Below are 21025 nucleotides of genomic sequence, written 5' to 3'. Positions count from 1 at the left end.
TGATTGGCTGTGGAGTCATCGCTCCGCTGTCAACAACAGAAAATCATGGCGGCTCCCGTTAGAGGCATGGCTGGGTCCACCAGCATAGGCAACACAACTAGTTTTCAGAAAAAAACCCGCAGCAAACTAGTTTCTATCCCTGGAACCAGACCGTCTGTACAGAACGGACAGCTCTTAGTGTCTTCTGGCGTCAGCTCTCTTGACTACGTGATCGGTTAGTACAATTCACTCGGCTGAAGCGTAATGTTAAGTGAATGTGCACTGTAATCATATTTTGACACGGCACTCTATCGTCTTCATATTTCTTAATAAATCTAGAAAAAATCCGCATTAATAGACTTTTGTCTGCACTCCTTTCACACTCATAATATATGTGTATATAAATCAAAGGAATCCCTCACGAAGGAGTCCCACGAAGGAATCCCATCAAACAAATATCAGGGTCATTTTCTGTTCATCAAGGGAGTTAATCTTTGCTTGCCAACAAAATGTATAATATTAAATTAAGTATTTTTGTATTTTAGGTCCTGTAAGTTATTGATTCAATAACGATTACTTTATGTATGCTTGTATGTATTGTAAACCTGACAAAGAAATCCCTGAGAAACAATTTATGTACATTAATAATAATCATCATCGTCATCATTAATCTAGTGATTTTTCTCTGTATTTATAAAACAACATTAAAAAAATACATTATACTATGTACATTATATAAGATTTATTACTATATTTCTGTGTATTTCTCTTTTTGCATCCCCACAGTATTGATTCATTCTGTTTTAAAAGTGAACCTTTGTAATAATAGCCATTTTAATAATAATGCAGAATCATATCTTGTAAAATATGAGTCAGAAGAAATGTTTTCTTTCAAAGTATGCATATTTGACCTTTTCTGATTAAGTTATAGAGATACCTTTGTCTTTTCAATTGTATGATTTTGGTTGACCAGTAGATAAACAAGGTTATGTGTTCTGTCATTAAGACATATACACTTTTCCATAGGTGGTGGCCTGGCAGTTGGAACGCTGCTGCTTGTAGGTAAGAAATGAAGCAATGTCTCTTTCATTTCACGTCAGGACATTGTGAAGATATTGTTGTTTATGGCTATTATGTTTGAACTAAGCCAATGGTTTGCATGTCATAATATGTAGAGAAAATATGGATTAAGTGTTAAAGGTATTGTATATTTATGTCAGATTAGATTCAACTTTATTGTGCAAAGAACAAAACCAAAGCCAATGAAAAAATACAGAAGCATTTAACCAGAACTGCAAATAGCAATAGTGTATGCATTATTTAATTTCTTTGCATTTAAGATGCAATAATAATGTAGTTGCTTTTGATTCTACAAAATCTAAAATTCAATAGGCTGATAGCTCACTAGATTAAACAACCCCACTTCAAGAAAATGCCATAAAATTAAGAATATATTGTGTTCATTCCCTTTAACATTTAATTGTACAAAGAAAAAAAAATCCAATGTATTCACTGGCCAACTTAATTTTATTTTGTAAATATAAACAAATTTTGATTTTGATGGATGCAACACATAGGAAAGAAGTTGGGCAGAGGCATGTTTAACACCTGTCACCATAAACTTTTCCTTTGTTTTTAATTGTTTGGGAATTGAGGATACTAATTGTTAAAGTTTTGCAAGCAACATTTTTTGTGCAATCTCGTTTGATGCAAGATTTCAGGTGCTCAGCAGTCTGTGATCATCATTGTCTGATTCTCCCTTCCATGACTGGTCATACATTTTCAATAGGAGACAGATCTGGACTGCAGGCAAGCCGGTCCAGCACATTCACTCTGCGTTTACGAAACAACGCTGTTGAAGCTAGAGTTGCAAAGGGGCAGAAAATGTACGGAATTACGGAACTTTCCTTAAACTTTCCATGGGAACTTTGTCTGGGGAATTTTGGAAATATTCCAAGTTTGAAACTTACCTCAAAGATATGGGAATTTATGGGAATTTACAGGCATTTCTTTGGAATTTATAAAACTATCATATACAAACCTTAATATAAACATTTTGTTTGATCATAACCTCACATTCATGCAAACTAATACAAAGTTTTAAAATTAAATTTCAGGAGGGAATCTGTGACGCTTTTTTTTCAGGATTTATTGGTGAATGAAAACTTGTGAACAGCGTTTATTCAAAATAGAAAGCTTTTTTAACCGTACAAGTCTTTACTATAACTTTAATTTAACACATCCTTGTTGAATAAAAAAGAAAAGATACTGACCAACTTTTGAATGGTAGTGTATTGTTAAAAAAGCATTTCTATTTTAAATAAAATCTGTTCTTTTTTATTTCTTCTTTATTCAGCAAATAATCCTTAAAAAAAGATTCACAGGTAATAAAAAAATACAAATTAAAAAATAAACAGCTCAACTGTTTCCAAATTCAGCTTTGCATCACAGAAAAACATTATATTTTAAAGTATATTAAAACATAAAAACGTTATTTTAAATTGTAATACCAGTAATACTGCACAGTTTTACTGTTTTGTTCTGTATTTTTGATCAAATAAATAATTAAATTGAATTAAATTAAATTCAAATTAAATAATTTTAAAACATAAAAATTTCTAAAATTTTGACCACTTCAGTAATTCTGTATAACAGAAAACTGGCTAGCAGAAAGGGCATCACAGCTTGAGCTAGTTTATACCTCATGAATTGTCAATGAAATGCTAACTCGCTTGGATGTCATATCTTGATTTTACTGATTAGCTAGCTACTGTATAAACACTTTTTGGTTTTTACTTGTTAAAGTCGGCGTGGAATGGATGTTGCGATTGTGTGTGACGTCTGAATAAGCATCTGAAATAATATGGAGGTTATTTCGGCCCTCAAGAATTGATTGGATCATTGGAAGTTGGGGCGTTGCTAACAAAATGGAGGCTGATCTGAATGCCAGTTTGATTTAAGTTGTTAGGGGATTTCTCTCCACTGGATTCACCTCCAACAACCTAGCATGAAGAAATGTTTTATTTATTGAGGAAGATAACGAGGACAATCATCGGCACAAAACATACCTAACAGTGTGCAAGTGAGAGAGAGAGAGAGCGAGAGACTGCCTGAATGATTGAGCGCGTCCTTCATCAGGTAAAGTCATATTTATTAAACAAATGTTTGCGATGTCCTAAGAGTAATGTTGTGGTAATAGACCAGTCCTATAACACTGCATAGAGTTAATGTACAGTTCTCCTAGAGTAACAGAGATTCAAGTTGTATTTACTAATGCAGTGGCAGACTGGGTCAAGTGACAGAGGTTTTCCAAAGTACTCCTGAGCCCATGTGGTTATATTTAACACAGCAGCATGAAGGTTTCTTATGCAATGCCATCTGAGGGCTCATGCACATTCAACTGAGGTTTCCTGCCTTTCTGTTTTCACAATATTATGTACTGGGAAGTCGTGGCCTAATGGTTAGAGAGTCGGACTCGCAATCGAAAGGTTGTGTTTTTGAGTCTCGGGCCGGCAGGAATTGTAGGTGGGGGGAGTGCAATGCACCGAACCCCCAACTGCTCCCCTGGCGCCGCAGCATAAATGGCTGCCCACTGCTCCGGGTGTGTGTTCACAGTGTGTGTGTGTGTGTGTGTGTGTGTGTGTGTGTTCACTGCTCTGTGTGTGTGCACTTTGGATGGGGTAAAAGCAGAGCACGAATTCCGAGTATGGGTCACCATACTTGGCTGTATGTCACGTCACTCAGAGAGTTGTTGATAATATACTGTATAATTGTTAGAGAAAGACCTAAATTCTTTGTGATTTTTGCATTGAGAAAGGTTTTTGATTTGCTTGACAATTCTCTCATGAAATTTGGCACAAAGAGATGAGCCATGGTCCAATTTTGCTTGCAAGGATAGGATGCTCCGTATAAACCCAAACATGCTCCCCTCACCTATTACCAATTCACCTGCTTACTGTTTTAAAACAGTTTAATATGGATATTCTATAACCTCTTCAGTTTTATTTGGCTCTGTCCCAACTTTTTTGGAGTGCGTTGCAGCCATCAAAATCAAAATTTGTTTACATGTACAAAATATATGGTCAGTAACAACTTTGGAAATCTTTTCTTTGTACTTTTGTCAATTAAATAAAAGTTAAAGAGAATTAATAAATCAAAGATTCTTGATTTTGTTGCATTTTACAAAATGTCCAAACTTTTCTGGAATTGGAGTTGTAGACTAATTATAGAATTATATATATTTTAACATTTTTTTCTGTTGCTTTCTTATCTTTTTTTTTCTTTCTTTTTTTGGACATTTGGTGAAGAAAGTTGACACTCTACATTCTAACATATGACTGTCATATATATAATTTTTTTTTATTGTCATTTTGACGTGGTTCATTGTTGTCAAAGCATATATTCATGAGGATCTTATATCTCTATGGCCTAATTTCTATTCTTTGCATTCTTTTTTCATGTTGAAGTCATTCTTTCACTTCATTGGAAGTTGATTGGTCATGGTCCTTTATAATGTATTGGGTCCTGTCTAGGTCACTCATGTCCTCCAACACGTGACCCACATGAAAGATACCACAGCTCTGTATATGAGACACATAGATGTTTATACTTTCTAAAATGGAAATAAATTATCTGCTTAATTTGTGTGCTGTAGCTTTATCTAATATACAACAAATTACATCTATCCTTTTTTTAGATGTTATAAGTGAAGTGTGTAATTTTTGTGTTACAAGTAGCACCAAAGGAAATTAGAAAAAAAAAATATATATATATATATTTATTTATATTACAAAGGATACAGAAATATTTTGCAGTGCCAAAGTGATAGCATTTTGGTTAAATAAGTTTCATTTTCTGCATATCAAACTGCTATAGAACAAAGTAAACACTTCACAGTTAAGATTAGGGTCAAATTTGTTAGCTATTTATGTGGAGTTGAAAATGTATTATTTGATGCAATAGTGATCAACATAACTGATGGAAGTGTCCCCAGAGGTTGCACATTTAATTTCCGATTTGTTTTACCGGTGCCATTGTGAATCAGTGGGACTCTGATGGCAAACATATGGAACCAGGAGTGCAGAAGTGTTGACCCAAATTTCCCCTGCAGCTTTGAGTGTCTGACTCACACTCCCTGCACACACACACTCCTACTGTTTTACACACATGCTAAATTACAGCTTGCATTATTCTTTCTCCAGAAGAGACACCCTCTCTTCTCTGCATCAGAAAAGATAGGAAGTCTCTAAATGTCCCACCTCTTGGGTGACTGATATGTGCCAGAGTTGTGTTTTCTCTACAGCAGAGATATGCACGATATGCACCCCCGACCCGCTAGGCTATCGTCCCGCCCTCGACACAACCCCGCTAGGCTAATAGCACCTGCAGGTTTCATTTGTAAGGCACCATAGAAACGCCACCACAATAGACTCCAACTTGAGTGGGCCCATCTGGGTGTCTTTGTCAGGTCCACTAAAAGCCACAAAGGCCTGCTGACCTAGAAACCCATCAATAAGGGAGAGGGGAGTTCTTCCAATGACAAATTGAAGAGCTGAGGAATTGTTTTTTTCTTTCATTGGTGATGGGATATGAGAGGCATCCAGGTTTTTGGCCAGAATTGGGATGAGGACAGGAAATCCCTCATTCTCTCCTGCTGTTGGAGGAATCCTTCAGAGGTCACACAGTGGCTTTAGACCTGTATGGGTTTAACTGTCAGTTTATGTGTGTTTTTGTGCTGGAGAGGGGAAAAAAAGCAAACTGTTAGTGTTTCTGAGCTGGCCTCTCAACTCTATTACAAGAAGTCTGATTTTGGGTACTTATATCAGCACTAAACCAATTGGGTTCCTTTAAAATCTTATTTGAATAATGATTAAAAAAAAAAAAGAAAAAAAAAAGACAGAATATTGCTGAAAACTGAAGGGTCAGTATAATTTATTTTTAAATAAATTAGTAGTTTTATTTAACAAAGATGCATTATATTGATCAAAATTAACAGTAAATTATTTTAAGACTTACATTTGTCAAATAGTATTAAGCTGTTTTCAACATTGACAATGATAAAAAAATATTTCTTGAGCAGCAAATCAGCATATTGAAATTAGTTTTGTTTGTATAATGTCTCCAGTTACTCAACATAACCGTGGTTCCCTGAGAATAGGGAACGAGACATTAGGGGATATAAGGTTGGGCGCCAATTTACTTCAGAATCTTTCAACTGAGCGAGAGTCGTTGAGGCTCTGAGGGAACTTTTCCACACAGCAGTTTACGTAATGTCTCGTTCCCTCCTCTCAGGGAACCATGCTTACATTGAGTAACTGGAGATGTTCCCTTATCAAGTTGCTCTCTCGACATTGCAATTGGGGAACATATAAAACCCTGCATTGTGTTTTCCCTGCCCTTAGGTTGGGTACCGAATCTTGTTATAACACCTTAACACTTGCATCATAACCTGGGCTCTGAATGGCGTTGAGAGCACTTAAGGTGTATAGCCAACCACTCACTTCTGACACGCTAAAGCGAGCAAGTGCGCTGTCTTAAATGAGAGCTCTTTCAAGTTGCTCGAGTTGATCTGGTTTCGAAAGGTGGGCCAGACAGGTGCCTCGTCGAAGGGGCTCTAGCCTCCCTTATCGTGTGCAGCACTTTCTGTGAAATAATCAGCTGGTTCACTCCACACTGACTTGCCATACATGCAGATCCCACATCTCCAACTTGGGGTGCCAAATGGTGCAGCACTATTTTGACTGGAGGGAATGCATAGTTGCCCTACAGTGTGTCCCCTTCTAAGGGGATGGTCTTTAGTGAGAAGAATAATGGGCAGTGGGCATTCTCCTCTGAATTAAAGAGGTCAGTTTCCATTTTCCCAAAGCAGCTCCATATCATCTTCACTGTTTGAGAATGTAGTCTCCATTCTCTTTGTATAATGCCCTCCCTGGACAGCATATCCACTCCACAATTCAAACTGCCCGGTACATGCACTGCTCAAATCAAGAGGAGTGTTTGATCCTCCCAAATGTGTCGAGCTTTGCAGGGCACGCGAGCGCACTCCTCACTGGCTAACAGTAACACTTTGAATTGGTATGCAACACCTTTGAATGTAAATTGCTGGAAGCAAATGAGATGAGATGCTATCTAAATATGAAAATAAGCATTTTTCTCTACTCTTTTACTGACTGACCACCGCTCTGAGGCAGGGGGCTGCTTGTATCGAGGGAACAAGTGCATGATTGGAATTTTTCTTTGTTAGGGTCTGGTTGCATCACTAGCAACCAGAATAAATATTTGTTTTCTTATTTCATCATCTGAGGTTGGCCTTGTATTTGTTCTCTGTGTTGGCATATTTACAGTATCTGATGTGATAGTGACCATTCTTTTGTCACAAGGTGCCTCAAAAGGCTCACCACTCTATGTTTTGGTCTAGTTTGGGTTGATATATGTGACATTGATGGTGATTCCTGTTCACAGAGGAGGACCGCTATGACAGCTACTCCCGCATGCTGCTCAAGTACTTCCTGGCAGAGGGAGTTGTGTGTGGACATGAACTCTTCCTGGCATCCGCCCGAGATCACCCTGATGATATAATGCAGGTATGAACAAAATCGAATCAAGTGTTCACACTCTACCTGTTTGACACTTTGGTCAAGATTTTTGCTTCTGTGAACTCTTAAGTACATCAAATCCATTATTTGCCACCATATTTTCTTTATATAACTCCGTGGCCCTCAAAACAATAATCCTGGGAAATCTGTGTGTCTTTATCAGTAAAATATTGTTTTTGCCATTGACCGGGAACAGTGTGACCGAGCATGACACAATGTCTGTATGTATTAGGCCATCCTTAAAAATATTTTGGTTTGCAGTAACAGTAATTAAAAAAAAAAGGGTCGGTAGGTCAGTCTATATTTTTTGTTCAAGTTTCAATGTAAAAAAAAAATTAGCATATCGTGACGTCACTGACTGGGTCTTCAACCCGTGCCTTCGGGCGCATCATTGCAAACCTCATTTTGATGCAGACTACAGTATATAGACCACAAACAAATTTAAATCTTTGTCAAAAACATGTTTATTGCATGAATTTCAGGTGAGAAAAAAAATGAGGTACTGTTTTACTTGCATCCACCGCTACGTATCAATGCAACCTACAAATGGGAGAACGTTTACTTTGCTTTCTTGGGTTGTCACTTTTGTGAAAAAATCCTGTTTGATTTGAGTGACGAGTGTTCATTGAATCGATTGTAAAATCGGCAAATAACTTTTTAATAAATTTTATACGGCAAATAACACCAAATATAGGTAAATCCACGGACAACAGGCAGGAGGAATGTAAAGATTCAATATATTGGTAAAGACCAATATTTCTGATGATTTATTGGCGTGAAGTTACGTGCAAAATGACAAACAAGAGTGCAACATTTTCGAAGAACAATAAGCAGAGTGGACTGCCATAATGCAAAACATTTACTGCAGGCTTCAACATGGCTGTGTTTAAGATTAAATTTCAACAACAACAAAAAAATCGCATAGGCGATTTTCTTAGGCTATCAAAAAAATTTTTTTTTTGAATATTCGTCGAATTAAAAATAAAAATCCACATTCGAATGCGTATATGAATTTTAGGTGTGCATTAAGGAAGCTGCCTTATGAGCCCCGGTACGTGTTCCATTCCATCTTGCCGCGCGCACAGCTGTGTCTACAGAACTTTCAAAGGCGGACGAGCTCGACACGCAGTATCTGCTTTCTCATCTTTCACCTCGTGTACGCGCACGAGATGCGATGACAATATATGTGTCATTGCATTATAAGGTTATGTTAGCCTATCCAGTTGAAGCCACTTAAAAAAAAAAAAATCGTTTACATCAAAACTGAAACCAAGCCGTTCACACAGAACGCATATTTCGCGCATCTCATGTTTTTTAAATGAAAAAATGTATCCTGTGTGACTGGTTTTCCGCCCTTTTTATTTATTTAACAATGCATGCATACATGATGCTGTTTTGTTTATAGTTCTTTAAGCAACTTAATTAATAATAATTGGTTCATAAACATTATTTTAAATATTGTTTTTTTCACAGTCATGTATTCTAATGCTTTGAATAAACATGCAGTAATATTTTGCTCGATGCGCTATCTTGAGCCTCAGAAGAGAAGCAAAAAGCTTTTCTTCACCCTAACGGAAATTATGCATTTAAAATTCGAATACTTTAAGTAAATTCGAATAATATTTAAGTAAAAAATTCGAATTTAGTTTTTTCAGCTATTTTGACAGCCCTAGAATTTACATTTCTGTTGTAAAAAGAGAAACATTGTGCAGAAGTATTATTTGCTGTTATTCGTGTTTGTCCGAAGCTGCAGTTGCTGTGTGACGCCTGTTCCAAAAAAAAAAAAAAGAAAACCTGGACGCGCTCTGAGAAAAGGTCGTTAAAATCATTTTCTTATTTTCGTTTTCGAAACTTGTGTTGGTTGATTCGTGCTTGATTCGTGCAATAGATTTTCGACCATAAAGTGACAGTCGACACGGTCACGGTTTTAGACTAGAGAGGAGAAGTGATGGGAAGAGATCTGGGCACAGTTTTTCCAGAACTTTGTGCCAAGTTAAAGCGGTGTCGAGCTGTTTAAATGTATTTTTTAGATGTATTATGGTGCCCGAACCCATATGACTTTGAACAGTGACCGCGAACATTTAGTTTACTGCAGCCGCAGCCATCATTACCAAGCGCGAACCGTTGACTCTGACAGTGAGTGAGAATGAGACGAAGCGAACGCACAGGCCACAGTGTGACATCCGTGTAAACACAGATGACGTCAAGGTTTTTTTTTTTAATTAAAGAAGATAGCCTTCATTTGTATGTAGGCCAAGGCAATTTATATATTAACAATACTTACTTAAATATAATTAATAGTATTTTATTGCGTTTGTATTAGTTGTTTGAAGAGTAAAAAAATAATTGGTCGGTCTTAACGCAAATTTACAATCGGCAAGTCGGTCGGACTAAAAGCAAAAAAAAATACAAATAATTGAGTTGGTGCTAAATTCACAGGGTCGGTCAGGTTACGGCAAACAAGAATATTTTTAAGGATGGCCTTATTATGATTGCGCCATAGTCTGATTTCTGTATCTTCTTTTGGTCTAAGGTAACTTTGAAACGGTGTTGTCTTTTTGTTATTGGCTTACCATACTAGTCAAAGTAGTCATACTATTATTTTTGCTCTGTATATAGTATATAGTTTGTATAGTATGCAGTTTCAGTGTAAGTATGAATTTCTTAATGCATAGGGCATGCTTTGCACATTCCTAATCTGCCCTATTGTGTTCATAAATCGACCTTGCATTGCATTTACCAGTAACCATAAGTAGCCAGAAGTAATATGTGCTGTATATTTTTTTTTACTTATTTCACAGTATGACATTTAATTTATATGATTTATTTTTTTTTTTGTTATTGTTTGCATCCTGTCTTGCTTCTTTATTTGAGCGGATGTTTTATCTTATTTTGACATGATTTACATCTGTTTGTACTTCATTATGTGATCAGACATTTTATTTTATTTTTAAGTCATTTCTATCTTCTTGCTTTTATTTGAATATACCTTTTATTCGATTTTTACTGTGTTTTTTCCATTTAACATCTTTCAAATTCTTGCTTCATTGTTTTTAATTTTGACATAATTTGCATCCTCTTGCTTGCTTCATTATTTGGTCAAACATATTATTTCTGATCTTTTTTTACTTTTGCATCTTTTCTTCATTATGCTTGTATTTTTTATCATTAGTTGTTGTTGTAATAGTAGTATATTTAATTGAATTTTTGTACCTTTTTTTTCATCATTCACAGAGTAAGTCTGTAAGGCAGCAATGCAGAATGCAGATGTTTAAAATGCATACTGTTTCTTGTACTACATTAAAAAAGGTACAGTTCTAGGTAGTACTCGATGTCTAGTGTGCTTTAAGCAGTACACTAATATTTAATTACGAGCATAGCCAGTGTTTTCTCTCTCATCTCCATCCCCATCTAAGCTTTTATAGACTGATGTTTTTGTGTTTTGAGCATTAACGAGTCTCACCTTAATGACAGTGGACAGGAGTTCCTCTCTCGCCAGCCCCTGATTGGCCCCCAGTCAACACAAGCTTAATGAGGGCCTGTTGTTGCCCTTCAGACAGTTTGTGAAACAGTCTCCGTTTTTTGTTATTGCATGGTCTGTATGAATATTCCCCTAAGGGACACAGTTCCCACCTTCATTCTGGCATTTTTTGGCATTAATGTCCGCATCAACCCTGTTGTTTAAACAATAGCATTTAAAGTGCTAGCCTAGCAGTATTTTGATTTGTTTATTCATATTTTTGGCCTTGTTAAATGGGTCACTTGACATTTAATTTCCCTTTTCACAGTGAACTTTGGCCAAGAAACTGGCTTTAGTCTACCTAAATACAGTATAAAAATACCCACAAAAGAAAAAGAAAAAAACACACTTGTAAAATATCTTTTATAAAACCGAGAGTTCCTGTTCTTGATTCTGATTGGTTGAGCCGCGTTCGAAGCTGTTGTCAATTACCAAACACTTTTGTTTAATTTTGTGTGCTGCTCAGCAACCACTTTGTTGAAACTATATTGTTTGGTGGAAGAATACTGTTTTATAACTGATATATATCATTACATTTTATTTGCTCTTTTTTTATTCTGTGAAACCTTACTACAAATATGGAATAACCATTTTATAAAAGCTTCGCATTGTGCCTTAACACCCCTTAGTTGTCATAAATTCACTGTAAACCACAGCTTCATAGGGCTTATTGCTTTAGTAAGCATAGTTCTAAATATGTGATAAAAACTGTTGCAATTTTAAATTCTTATCTAAATATTTTAGTTATGTCAGGTAGAAAGTCTTTTCATATTTAGATTGAATTTATCAACTAGTATAAACAATTTACAAATCAATTTCTAAGGGTTCAAAAAAGTTATAATGTAATACAAAGACATCATTCTGTAACTTTTGCATTAATTTTAGTCTTTAAATTATATTTTAAAATTACTGTTCTTGTTGTTGTTATTATTATTATTAGTAGTAGTAGTAGTAGCATTTAAACTAGCTATTTAATGTTCTGTCTTTTCATATTTTTTAAAATAGGAACTCCCTTCTCCAATTGTGGATGACGTTGCCGGCATGAAAATCAGCGAGGGTCAACCTCAGCCAAGTGACCCTGAAAATCCAGACACAATGAAAATCGCCTGGCGCTACCAGAACCAACCCAAAGTTCAGGTAAAAGACAACCTGTAGGGAAATCGGTCATTTTATTCAGTATAAGATTAAGAAATGAAGCCCAGATATTCACAAAAATGTATTTGATGGCATAAATGTATGTTTTAATTTACTCTATAACTCAGTGGTTCTCAGCTGGTTTTGCTTTAGGACCTGGGTTACATTTGAGATAAATTTTGCTTTGTACAGATGCATTGTGGTTCGCACAAACAATACTTCATTGCTAGTGAATTTGCATCAGGGTTATTATAGTAAACTAAAACCATTAAATAAAAAATAAATTACAATCTAAGAAAACTCAAACTGAATTATTTCAGTTATTTTCAGTTATTTAATTTCTCATTTTCGTACTAAAAGTAAATAAACTAAAACTAATAGACAAACACTGATTTGGATTTTAAGTAATCTAGCGTCTTTTGCTTTGCATAGTTTTATGTGCATGTCACACAACCTGTCCATGCTGGCATCAGTCTTATTTGTCTAGCTTTAATGCCGAAATACCATGACGTTTGATTGGACGTATCAACAGCAAAAGCTGTGGGAAGGATTTTGTCTATCCTTTTAAAAATTGACAAGCATCTTTATTTTACTATGGTACCTATTCAAGATTATATAGTGAATTAGTTGCATTTCTTATTTGCATTTAGCATTGTTTTATACCTGCTGTCCACAACTCTTATCTGAATACAAATGAAGTTGAGAACCACTTTATACAAACTAAGAAGGGGGCTTGGGATAAATAGTGTCCTATAATAAATATATCAGTTCCTACCCACCCAGTGCTGTGAATGGGCTTTCGCTGCTTTCATTCACAGTTTAGGTGGATTACTCACGCTTAACTGGTTATAGGTGGACTTAAAACCCAAGGAGACAGGAGGACATGGAGCTTCAATTCAACCTTAAGCCCTTTACAATGGAACAGCAGCCTCCAGCACCCCCAAATCCCTTCACAGCCCTCGCCGTGGCATCCGCGCACCCCTCTTTCTTTCGTCTGAAGAAAAGACCCCTCCTGCCAGCCCATAATCCAGATTGCTATGGAGATTAAGGGGGACTCTAGTGAGTCCCCAAAGATTTCACTCTTTCTGTCTGCATTTCAGACAACTTGCGTTCATTCTCTACCATTTTTTCCCCCTTCCTTGTCATTGGATATTTTCAGTCTCGTTTCCTTATTTCATCCTCCTCCTTCCTCTTCCCCCCCCACCCCATTCCTGTCTCAGAGGGGATACTTACCCTCCTTAACCTTTATCATACCTCTGTCCCCTCACAAAGCACCAGTAAATCTAGTAAAGGATTTGCATCCTAAACATACAGTGCCCCTGGCCCCCCACCTCATACTTGTTCTCAATGGAGACGCCAGATCAAAGATCAGTCAGTCAAAACCCATGCCGTAACGGTAAAGGGGTCGACCCGACCTGCCCACTAAACGAGGATGAGCGCCAAGCTGTCAATCTCCAGAAGAGGTGCTGGAACACATAAGAGTCGCTGATCCAGATCAGAAGAAGATTAGGGGCTCACCTCGCTGCTCATTAGAAACTCTGGAGCAAAAACCAGCCCCCCTCACAACCGGAGGAAAACATCTGCCCATGTGCAAGTCACTTCAGAAAGTGATTATGTTCTCAATGGCTTAACGAATCTCCTGGGTTTCTTACAGTTTAACAGTTAATAAACCATCAGTGGTAGCTGGAAGTTATAGAGCCTTTCATACAGTATTCTTAACCTTTCTTGTTATTGTTAATGTATGTAATGAATGCTCCACTATGACTCCAGTCATCAATTCACAGGTGATTCTCAATTTATACAGCTGTTCAAAAGTTGGTCAGTGAGATTTTATTTGAAAGGTATTAATACTTTTGTTTAGTAAGAACGTATCGTTGGTGTGTAAGATGTCAAATAAATGCTCTACTTACTGTTCATCAAATAATTAGAAAAAAGTATAATTGTTTCCAAGAAATATTAGTAATAAGAAGAAATGTTTCTTGAACACCAAATATTAGCATTTTAAGATGATACCTGAAGGATCAGGTGACTGGAGACTGGAGGAATGATGCTGAAAATTCAGCTTTGCATCACAGGAATAAAGCGTATTTTAAAATATGTTAAAGTAAAAACCTGTTATTTTAAATTGTAATAATATTTCACAACATTACTGTTTTTTTTATTTAAATTTATATTTTTTATTACTTTTTTTAAATCAAATAAATGCTGCCTTGGTGAGCATTCTTAAAAATCATACTCCCCTCAAAGTTTTGTACGCTAGTGTGTAAGTTACACATTTATTTGCTAAAAAGTTTGTAGTAAATGTTCTTTCATATTTTGTTTTACATACTGTATCATACTGTATACTATCGCATATTGCTACGATTGAGATATGATAATCTATGGGTGTAAATAGGAGCTAAAACTGACTTTATATTGCTTACATCAGTAAAGGTATGGCTATTATTCTTTCAGTTCAGTTTTAAGAAAACATGCTTTGCTGTCCCTAATGTGTACATATTTACTCTTACAATGGATTTGATTACATTTCCTTACTTAATGACAAGATACATCATCAGATTTGTCATTTGTTCAAGATTGTTTGATTATTGTGATTTGACTCATAATTATTTGAACAAATATATGGTTGAGACAGAAGTAGCTGTAGTGGTGACAATTAAACATGTTCACGCAGGAAGTAGATTGGGGATTTATATTTTTACAAATAGGGCAGTAATTGCTTTGGTGGTGTTATTCAAAATGCATTATTAAATTCTGTATTTTGTGCATTTTACATCCCTAGAGAATAAAGTTTCTGTTATATTTTTCTTTTTATTTGTAGACCGCTTTGGCGTCATCAGTGAGGTTTGGCCACTATTATGACGTGTCCAAGACCATGGAGCCTGAGCTACGGCAAGCAGCCAAATGCCACAGTTTTTATCAGCTACAGGAAACGCCAGTAGCCACAGGATCAAGGTAACTACTATTGTCCACGTGAATATCTGCTAGGAGAATCGTCACATATCTCCAAGAAAATGCTTTATCAATGTCATATTTTAATGTCGGGTGTTCAGCTTTCTAAAGGTTTTTGTAAAAACTTCTCTGAAACGTCTCTCGCTTTGGATAAAATTGTATAAATGTATAAATAAATGTGAATGCAAGTCATTGAGCTCTTTTATTAAGTGTTGTGACTAGTGAGAGTTGTACCTGACTGCTCGACATTGCAGTTCTGTACCAGGTGAGCTACCGAGCAAGTTTACTATAAAAGAAACCATATGGAGCTGGTTTTGTGATGCAGATATCAAATGTATTAGTTTACAAATCATGCATTGTTCTAAGTTTTTTGAGGTCAAAACACAGTATTGTGCAGGGAACCACATGGAAATGTTTTTTATTAATCAATAATCTACCCCTGTAATCATAATTTGTGATGAGGAATAAAAGTTGTTGGTGTTTTATTGTCTCTAGTGTACATTTGAGCTGGAAACTGTAATGAATTATGTATATAGGTACTTTTTTTAGTTTTGGCCTAAGTAGTTTTTTTTTTTTTTTTTCATTGAGCCTATTTTTCTGATGTGAAAACATATTGAGGAAGAATCAGATGTAGATAACCGCTTCCTATCCCTTTCAAAGAAATCAATTAATCAGGAAGCTTAAGCGATAACCAAATGTCTTGAGATACAAAACAGCCCTCATTGTCTTTCTGTTTTTCACAGCTCATAGAATAAAAAGCCCCTTGCCGTTTCTAGACTGTTAAATCACTCCGTTTCACTACGTGGCGTAATTGGCACAAATTGCTCTCTAGGTGAAAGCGGAGTCCTGTTGTTTAAGACGGATGCTACCTCCACGCGCCCCTCTGGTCCCCCTTTCGCTCACATCATAATTAGCTCACCTATCGGCCGTTATCCTCTATGGACTGCACCTTAAGCGATCATGCTCTGTTGGGCTGCTGCGGTCGCTGTCCCAGACACAATGGGGGCGTGTCCTCTTGATTGCCACCACCCCCACCTCCCCAGGTCTTAATCAAAAGAGGGAAACACGTGTTTTACCCCATTAAGGAGCATATCAGTTAGGTGGGTTCAGAGCGTGAAATCACACTACTGTTCAAATGGGGGTCAGTAACATTTTATTTAAAATACTTTTAGAATATTACTGTAATACTTGTTCAAAAAGTAAATTAATCAAAAGTGACAGTAAAGACATTTATAATGTTACAAAAGGTTTCTATTTCAAATAAATGCTGTTCTTTAAACTTTCTGTTCATCGTGTGACTGGAGTAATAGCTGCTGAAAATTCAGTTTTTCAGGAAGAAATAACATTTTAAAAATATATTGAAACCTTTATATTAAATTTACTCTGTTTTTGACCAAATAAATGCAGCTCTGAAAGGCTGTGACATGCCCAGAGGTTACTGTTCGTCATGCTTTAAATTCAGTTCTCAATCTTCGAGTAATTGATGGCTGCCATAGCTACATGCAGAGTGGCACAGCGTGGTCATTACAACATGTTTGTGAGACAGAATGACAGGGAAAGACTGTAGTGACAGAATGAAAGCCTTAACAAAAGCGATATATATATTTTTAAATGAGCAATGAGTCTGCTTCATCATTATCTGTATTTTAAGTTTCTTATACTCACCACAGTTGCATTTATTTGTTAAAAAATAAAAATACAGGAAAGACAGAAATATTATTGCAATTTTAAATAACTGTTTTCTAATTGAATAGATTTTAAAATTTAAATTATTCCTTTGATGCAAAGCTGAATTTTCAGCATCATAACTCCAGTCTTCAGCGTCGCATGCAGATTAATTTGCTGCTCAAGAAACATTTTTTATTATTAATAATGTTGAAAACAGTTGTGCTGCTGTGGTTTGTGGAAGCCTTGATTTATTTTTCTTTATTTTTATTTTTTTTATTAGAATTGAAAGTTCAAAAGAACAGCATTTATTTGAAATAGTAAAGACTTTAAAAAGGTTTAAAAAAAAAAAAACTTACTGACCAGAAGTGTTTCTGTTGTTGTATAATATTAAACTTCATTTATTTATTTTTGTAGCATACACTTGAAATGTGTGCTTGTGCCAACCTTTCGTAGAATAAATGTAGCAGTATTTATTTTATTTTTTTCTCCACCTAATGCAGTTTTGGGGTCTAAAAATATTTTGGGGACACTGTAAAATATTCTCTTATTTTAAGGGGAAAAAAAAGAGACTTACTAAAGTAAAGACAAAATGTGCAATGCAGAGCAGGTCAAGTGCTTTGACCTGCCTTGTTATGAGTTGCACATCTTACCCCTGATTTAACATAGAAGCGCTGTGTCACTGGGATCAGAAGTACTGTCCTGTTAACTCCCCTTAGGGGGAATGCCCGGAGCTGACAGAGGTGGCAAAGTGTTTAATTAATTTCATTTCATTTAATTAGTGATGTATTTCCTTGGGTCTGCATGCGTGGATAGGTTGCGCCAGGGTTACTGTCGATGTCAACACGTTTTTGAGATATCAAAGCAAATCTCACTTTATGACTGCAGCATAAGCCACAACAATTAGTGGTTTTATCATCAGCTTTTGACCTGTTATGAAGCCATAGTCATAATCGTCCACATGTAAGTACTTTCCTGAAACAGAAGCTTTGCATAAGAAAAACAAATAAATAAATAATTGTTTAAGGCTATAATTTGTTTGCATATTTGTGTTTCGACCGTTCTAATTAAACTTTGAAACTTTTCATATTATGAGTCATTACAAATTTAAATTAGTTGCACAATTTCAAACTTATTTTAGATTAAACATATAATAAAAAAAGAGAAATTATTTTACACTTTACCCTTTAAAAGATTGGGGTCTGTACGATTAATTTTAAATATATATATATATATATGTGTGTATATATGTATTTATTTATTTATGTAGAAAAAGTTCTCTTAGGCTGTCCAAGGATGCATTTATTTGACCAAAATTACAGTAATATTCTAAAATATGATATTTTTACTGCATTTCGTTGCCCTGTACCTTACATGTGCAGTGACAATAAAGTTGAATCTAATAAATAGAAATAGAAGTCTCTTACGCTTACCAAAGCTGAATTTATTTGATCAACCATACAGTAAAACAGTAATATTGTGAAATATTACAATTTAAAACAACCATTTTCTATTGTAATATTGTTTAAAATTTAATTTATTCCTGTAAGCTGAATTTCCAGCATCATTCCTCCAGTCTTCAAAGTCACATGATCCTTCAGAAATCATACTAATATGATGATTTGCTGTCCAAGAAACATTTTTTATTATCATCAGTGATGAAAATTATTGCATTACTTAATATTTTTGTGGAAACAAATATATTTTTTCTTAAGTTTCTTTGTTGAACTGAAAGTTCAAAATAATAGAATTCATTTAAAATAGAAAACTTTTGTAACACTGTAAATTCCTTCAAAAAGTCTCTTTTATATCTACGATCTCAAATTGCATTATTTTCATCCTCTCAGCATATTTGTTTATCCAGTTTTCATTATAAGTCTATTTTGTTCTTCTCTCATGTTCTTTCAGTCCATTACCATCACCCTACCATGCTCTCCTAAAGTCCATCCAGACGGTCATCAGGAAAGAAGGGTTTGACGGGTCCACACCACAGGTTGGTTATCATTTTTTTGTCATTTGTCTCTTTAAATGATAATGAGCTACTGCTCAACCCACCCCTCTCTTCCGTTTTTTTGTGTATTCAGTGGCACATTAAAATGTAGACTCTTATGTTCACTTTTACATCCAACTACAAAACACCTGCATTGCTTACAAGACATTGTTGTCGCTACAGCTGCTCAAGTGCGGAGAAAATTGCAGACAGTGTCCAACTGGCTGAGGGCGGAGATATGCTAATACGGGACAGTCCATCAGTGGTTGTGGGCGGGGCCTGTGTGGTATGACTGCTTGAAAATTGAGACACTTTAGATTTTTTGGGAATAAAAAAAGGGAGTGAATGAATTTTTATCATTGTGGTGTGGGTTGTGTCCACACATTGCTTAGATATACATTTATCTGCAAACACCATGTAAAAGTGAATTTTGCATCCGATGTCCCCTTTAAAGGAATAGTACTTGGAAAATTAAAATCTGCCATGTACTCACTTTCACGTCTTTCATACTCCATGAAATTTTCTTTTTTTTTTTTTTTACAAAAAAGGATTTAATCAGAATGTGTCATTTCAATATAATTAAAGTGGATGGTGACAGTCAAGCAAGGTTTTGAGTGAACGGTGACTTCAATTTCAGTCATATGACTTCAGAAGACATGAAATGTATGAGTCAAAATAACTACTTATCATACTTATGTTTATTTTTGTCCTTTCTTAGAGCTTGACAATCAATGGTCCCCATCCATGTATGAATAAAGAGCAGTTGTTACAAACATTTTTCCAAACATCTTTTGCATTCCACAGAAAGAAATTAGTCATACCGGTTAGGAAGAACATGAGGGTGAATAAATGACACAATTACAATTGTTTGGTGAAGTATCCCTTTAAATTGACCAAAAAGTCTATAATGAAATGCACAGTTAACAGACACCCTGTCATACACACCTCTGGAACAATGAAAGCGTTTTGCCGCAGGCAATGTTTTTACAAGACCTTTAATTTGTTGTTTCATTGATTGGTCTCAGTTGGCTGTTGGTAATTGTTGCCTGATTTTGTCTTTGCTTTCACTTCCTTTGTAGTGTGGCTTTCGTAGCTTGTGATATTTAGGAAATGGAAAAGAGCTTAATTGTTTTTCTTTTTCTTTCCACCTTTATTCCTCTTTTTCTCGTCTCATCCTCAGTTGTCAGTTTTTCCATGTTGTGCTCGAATCGCTCTCAGGAGGGAGATGGGTTCCCTTGGGTTCCTCTTCCTTAAAGCTGAGTCCTATTAGTTTTGTGGTAAACAGGCCAAGACAGACACTGGGCAATATGCCCTCTGTCTGTTCATATTCATTAGCTCCTACTGAGAAGCAGGGGAGCTCGGCCCCTCTGGGGGCCCCACTCAGAAACGGCCCCACGATGGCCTCTGTCTTGACTTCCACATCAGCACTGCATCTGCTGAGCCACTCTTGGGACCGGGCCACTTGAGGATACACTCGCTATTTTAATCAGTTTCCAACTTTATTTGGCTCTAATGTGGCTTCTGTCATGTGCTGAATTCCAGATATTGGTTGTTTTTTGTGGTAAGTTCTACTAGTATAGGAAATGGTAATACAACTAAACAATAAATAAAATAGTACTAAACAAAATTGTTAAATGGAGTTTTAGTTCAGTTAAAGACAAGAAAACTATGTCAGTGTACAGTTTTGTTAGATTGTAAATCTTTTTTTTTCTCTTTCAGTTTCAATCTTGCTTAAAACTAAACTAAAATAAGTATTCTCATTTGAATATTCTAATCTTAGCAAAGAACTTTCAGTGACATGAAACATATAGTTTGACCAAATATAAAATTGAATTAACCTTTAGAATAATTTCAAATAATGGTGGAAAATAAAAATGTTGAAAAACAAAACTTTATTTCAAATTCAACTGTTTCCAATGTGGTTAAACTGTTTTAAACTGTAGTTTAAAGTTTGACCGAATCAAGTTCCCGATCAAATCTTATTCCATTCTAGTTTGTGCTAGCTCGTTCTAGTTGATTGTTGCGATTTAGTGTTTTTCTTTTAATCCGTGGCACTGATGGGCACCTTGGGCTCCTCACCCTGGAAGTCCTCGGTCCACTGTCATTCAGCCGACAGATTAAGTGCTTACATCATCAAACAGTGCCGTTCTGTTGGCAGAGGTGGCGGAATGTGATGAGGTTGAGAGAACA

At 35.8% G+C, this 21025-nt stretch overlaps 1 protein-coding gene across 1 annotated transcript in view; it reads left to right on the top strand.

Moving 5' to 3' along the window:
• Positions 1–5: 5 nt before the first annotated feature.
• LOC132101805 (elongator complex protein 4) overlaps positions 6–21025 on the top strand; it is an 81159-nt gene continuing 60139 nt past the window's right edge. The window contains exons 1-6 of the mRNA XM_059507029.1: positions 6–214; positions 1006–1041; positions 7441–7562; positions 12100–12231; positions 15050–15183; positions 18754–18838. Of these exons, the coding sequence (XP_059363012.1) occupies positions 46–214; positions 1006–1041; positions 7441–7562; positions 12100–12231; positions 15050–15183; positions 18754–18838 (678 nt within the window). The 5' untranslated portion in view covers positions 6–45. The remainder of the gene's footprint in view (positions 215–1005; positions 1042–7440; positions 7563–12099; positions 12232–15049; positions 15184–18753; positions 18839–21025) is intronic.

This window comes from Carassius carassius, chromosome 2, assembly GCF_963082965.1.
Source record: "Carassius carassius chromosome 2, fCarCar2.1, whole genome shotgun sequence".
Classification (NCBI taxonomy): Eukaryota; Metazoa; Chordata; class Actinopteri; order Cypriniformes; family Cyprinidae; genus Carassius; species Carassius carassius.
This window is presented reverse-complemented; position numbering and strand designations above follow the sequence as displayed.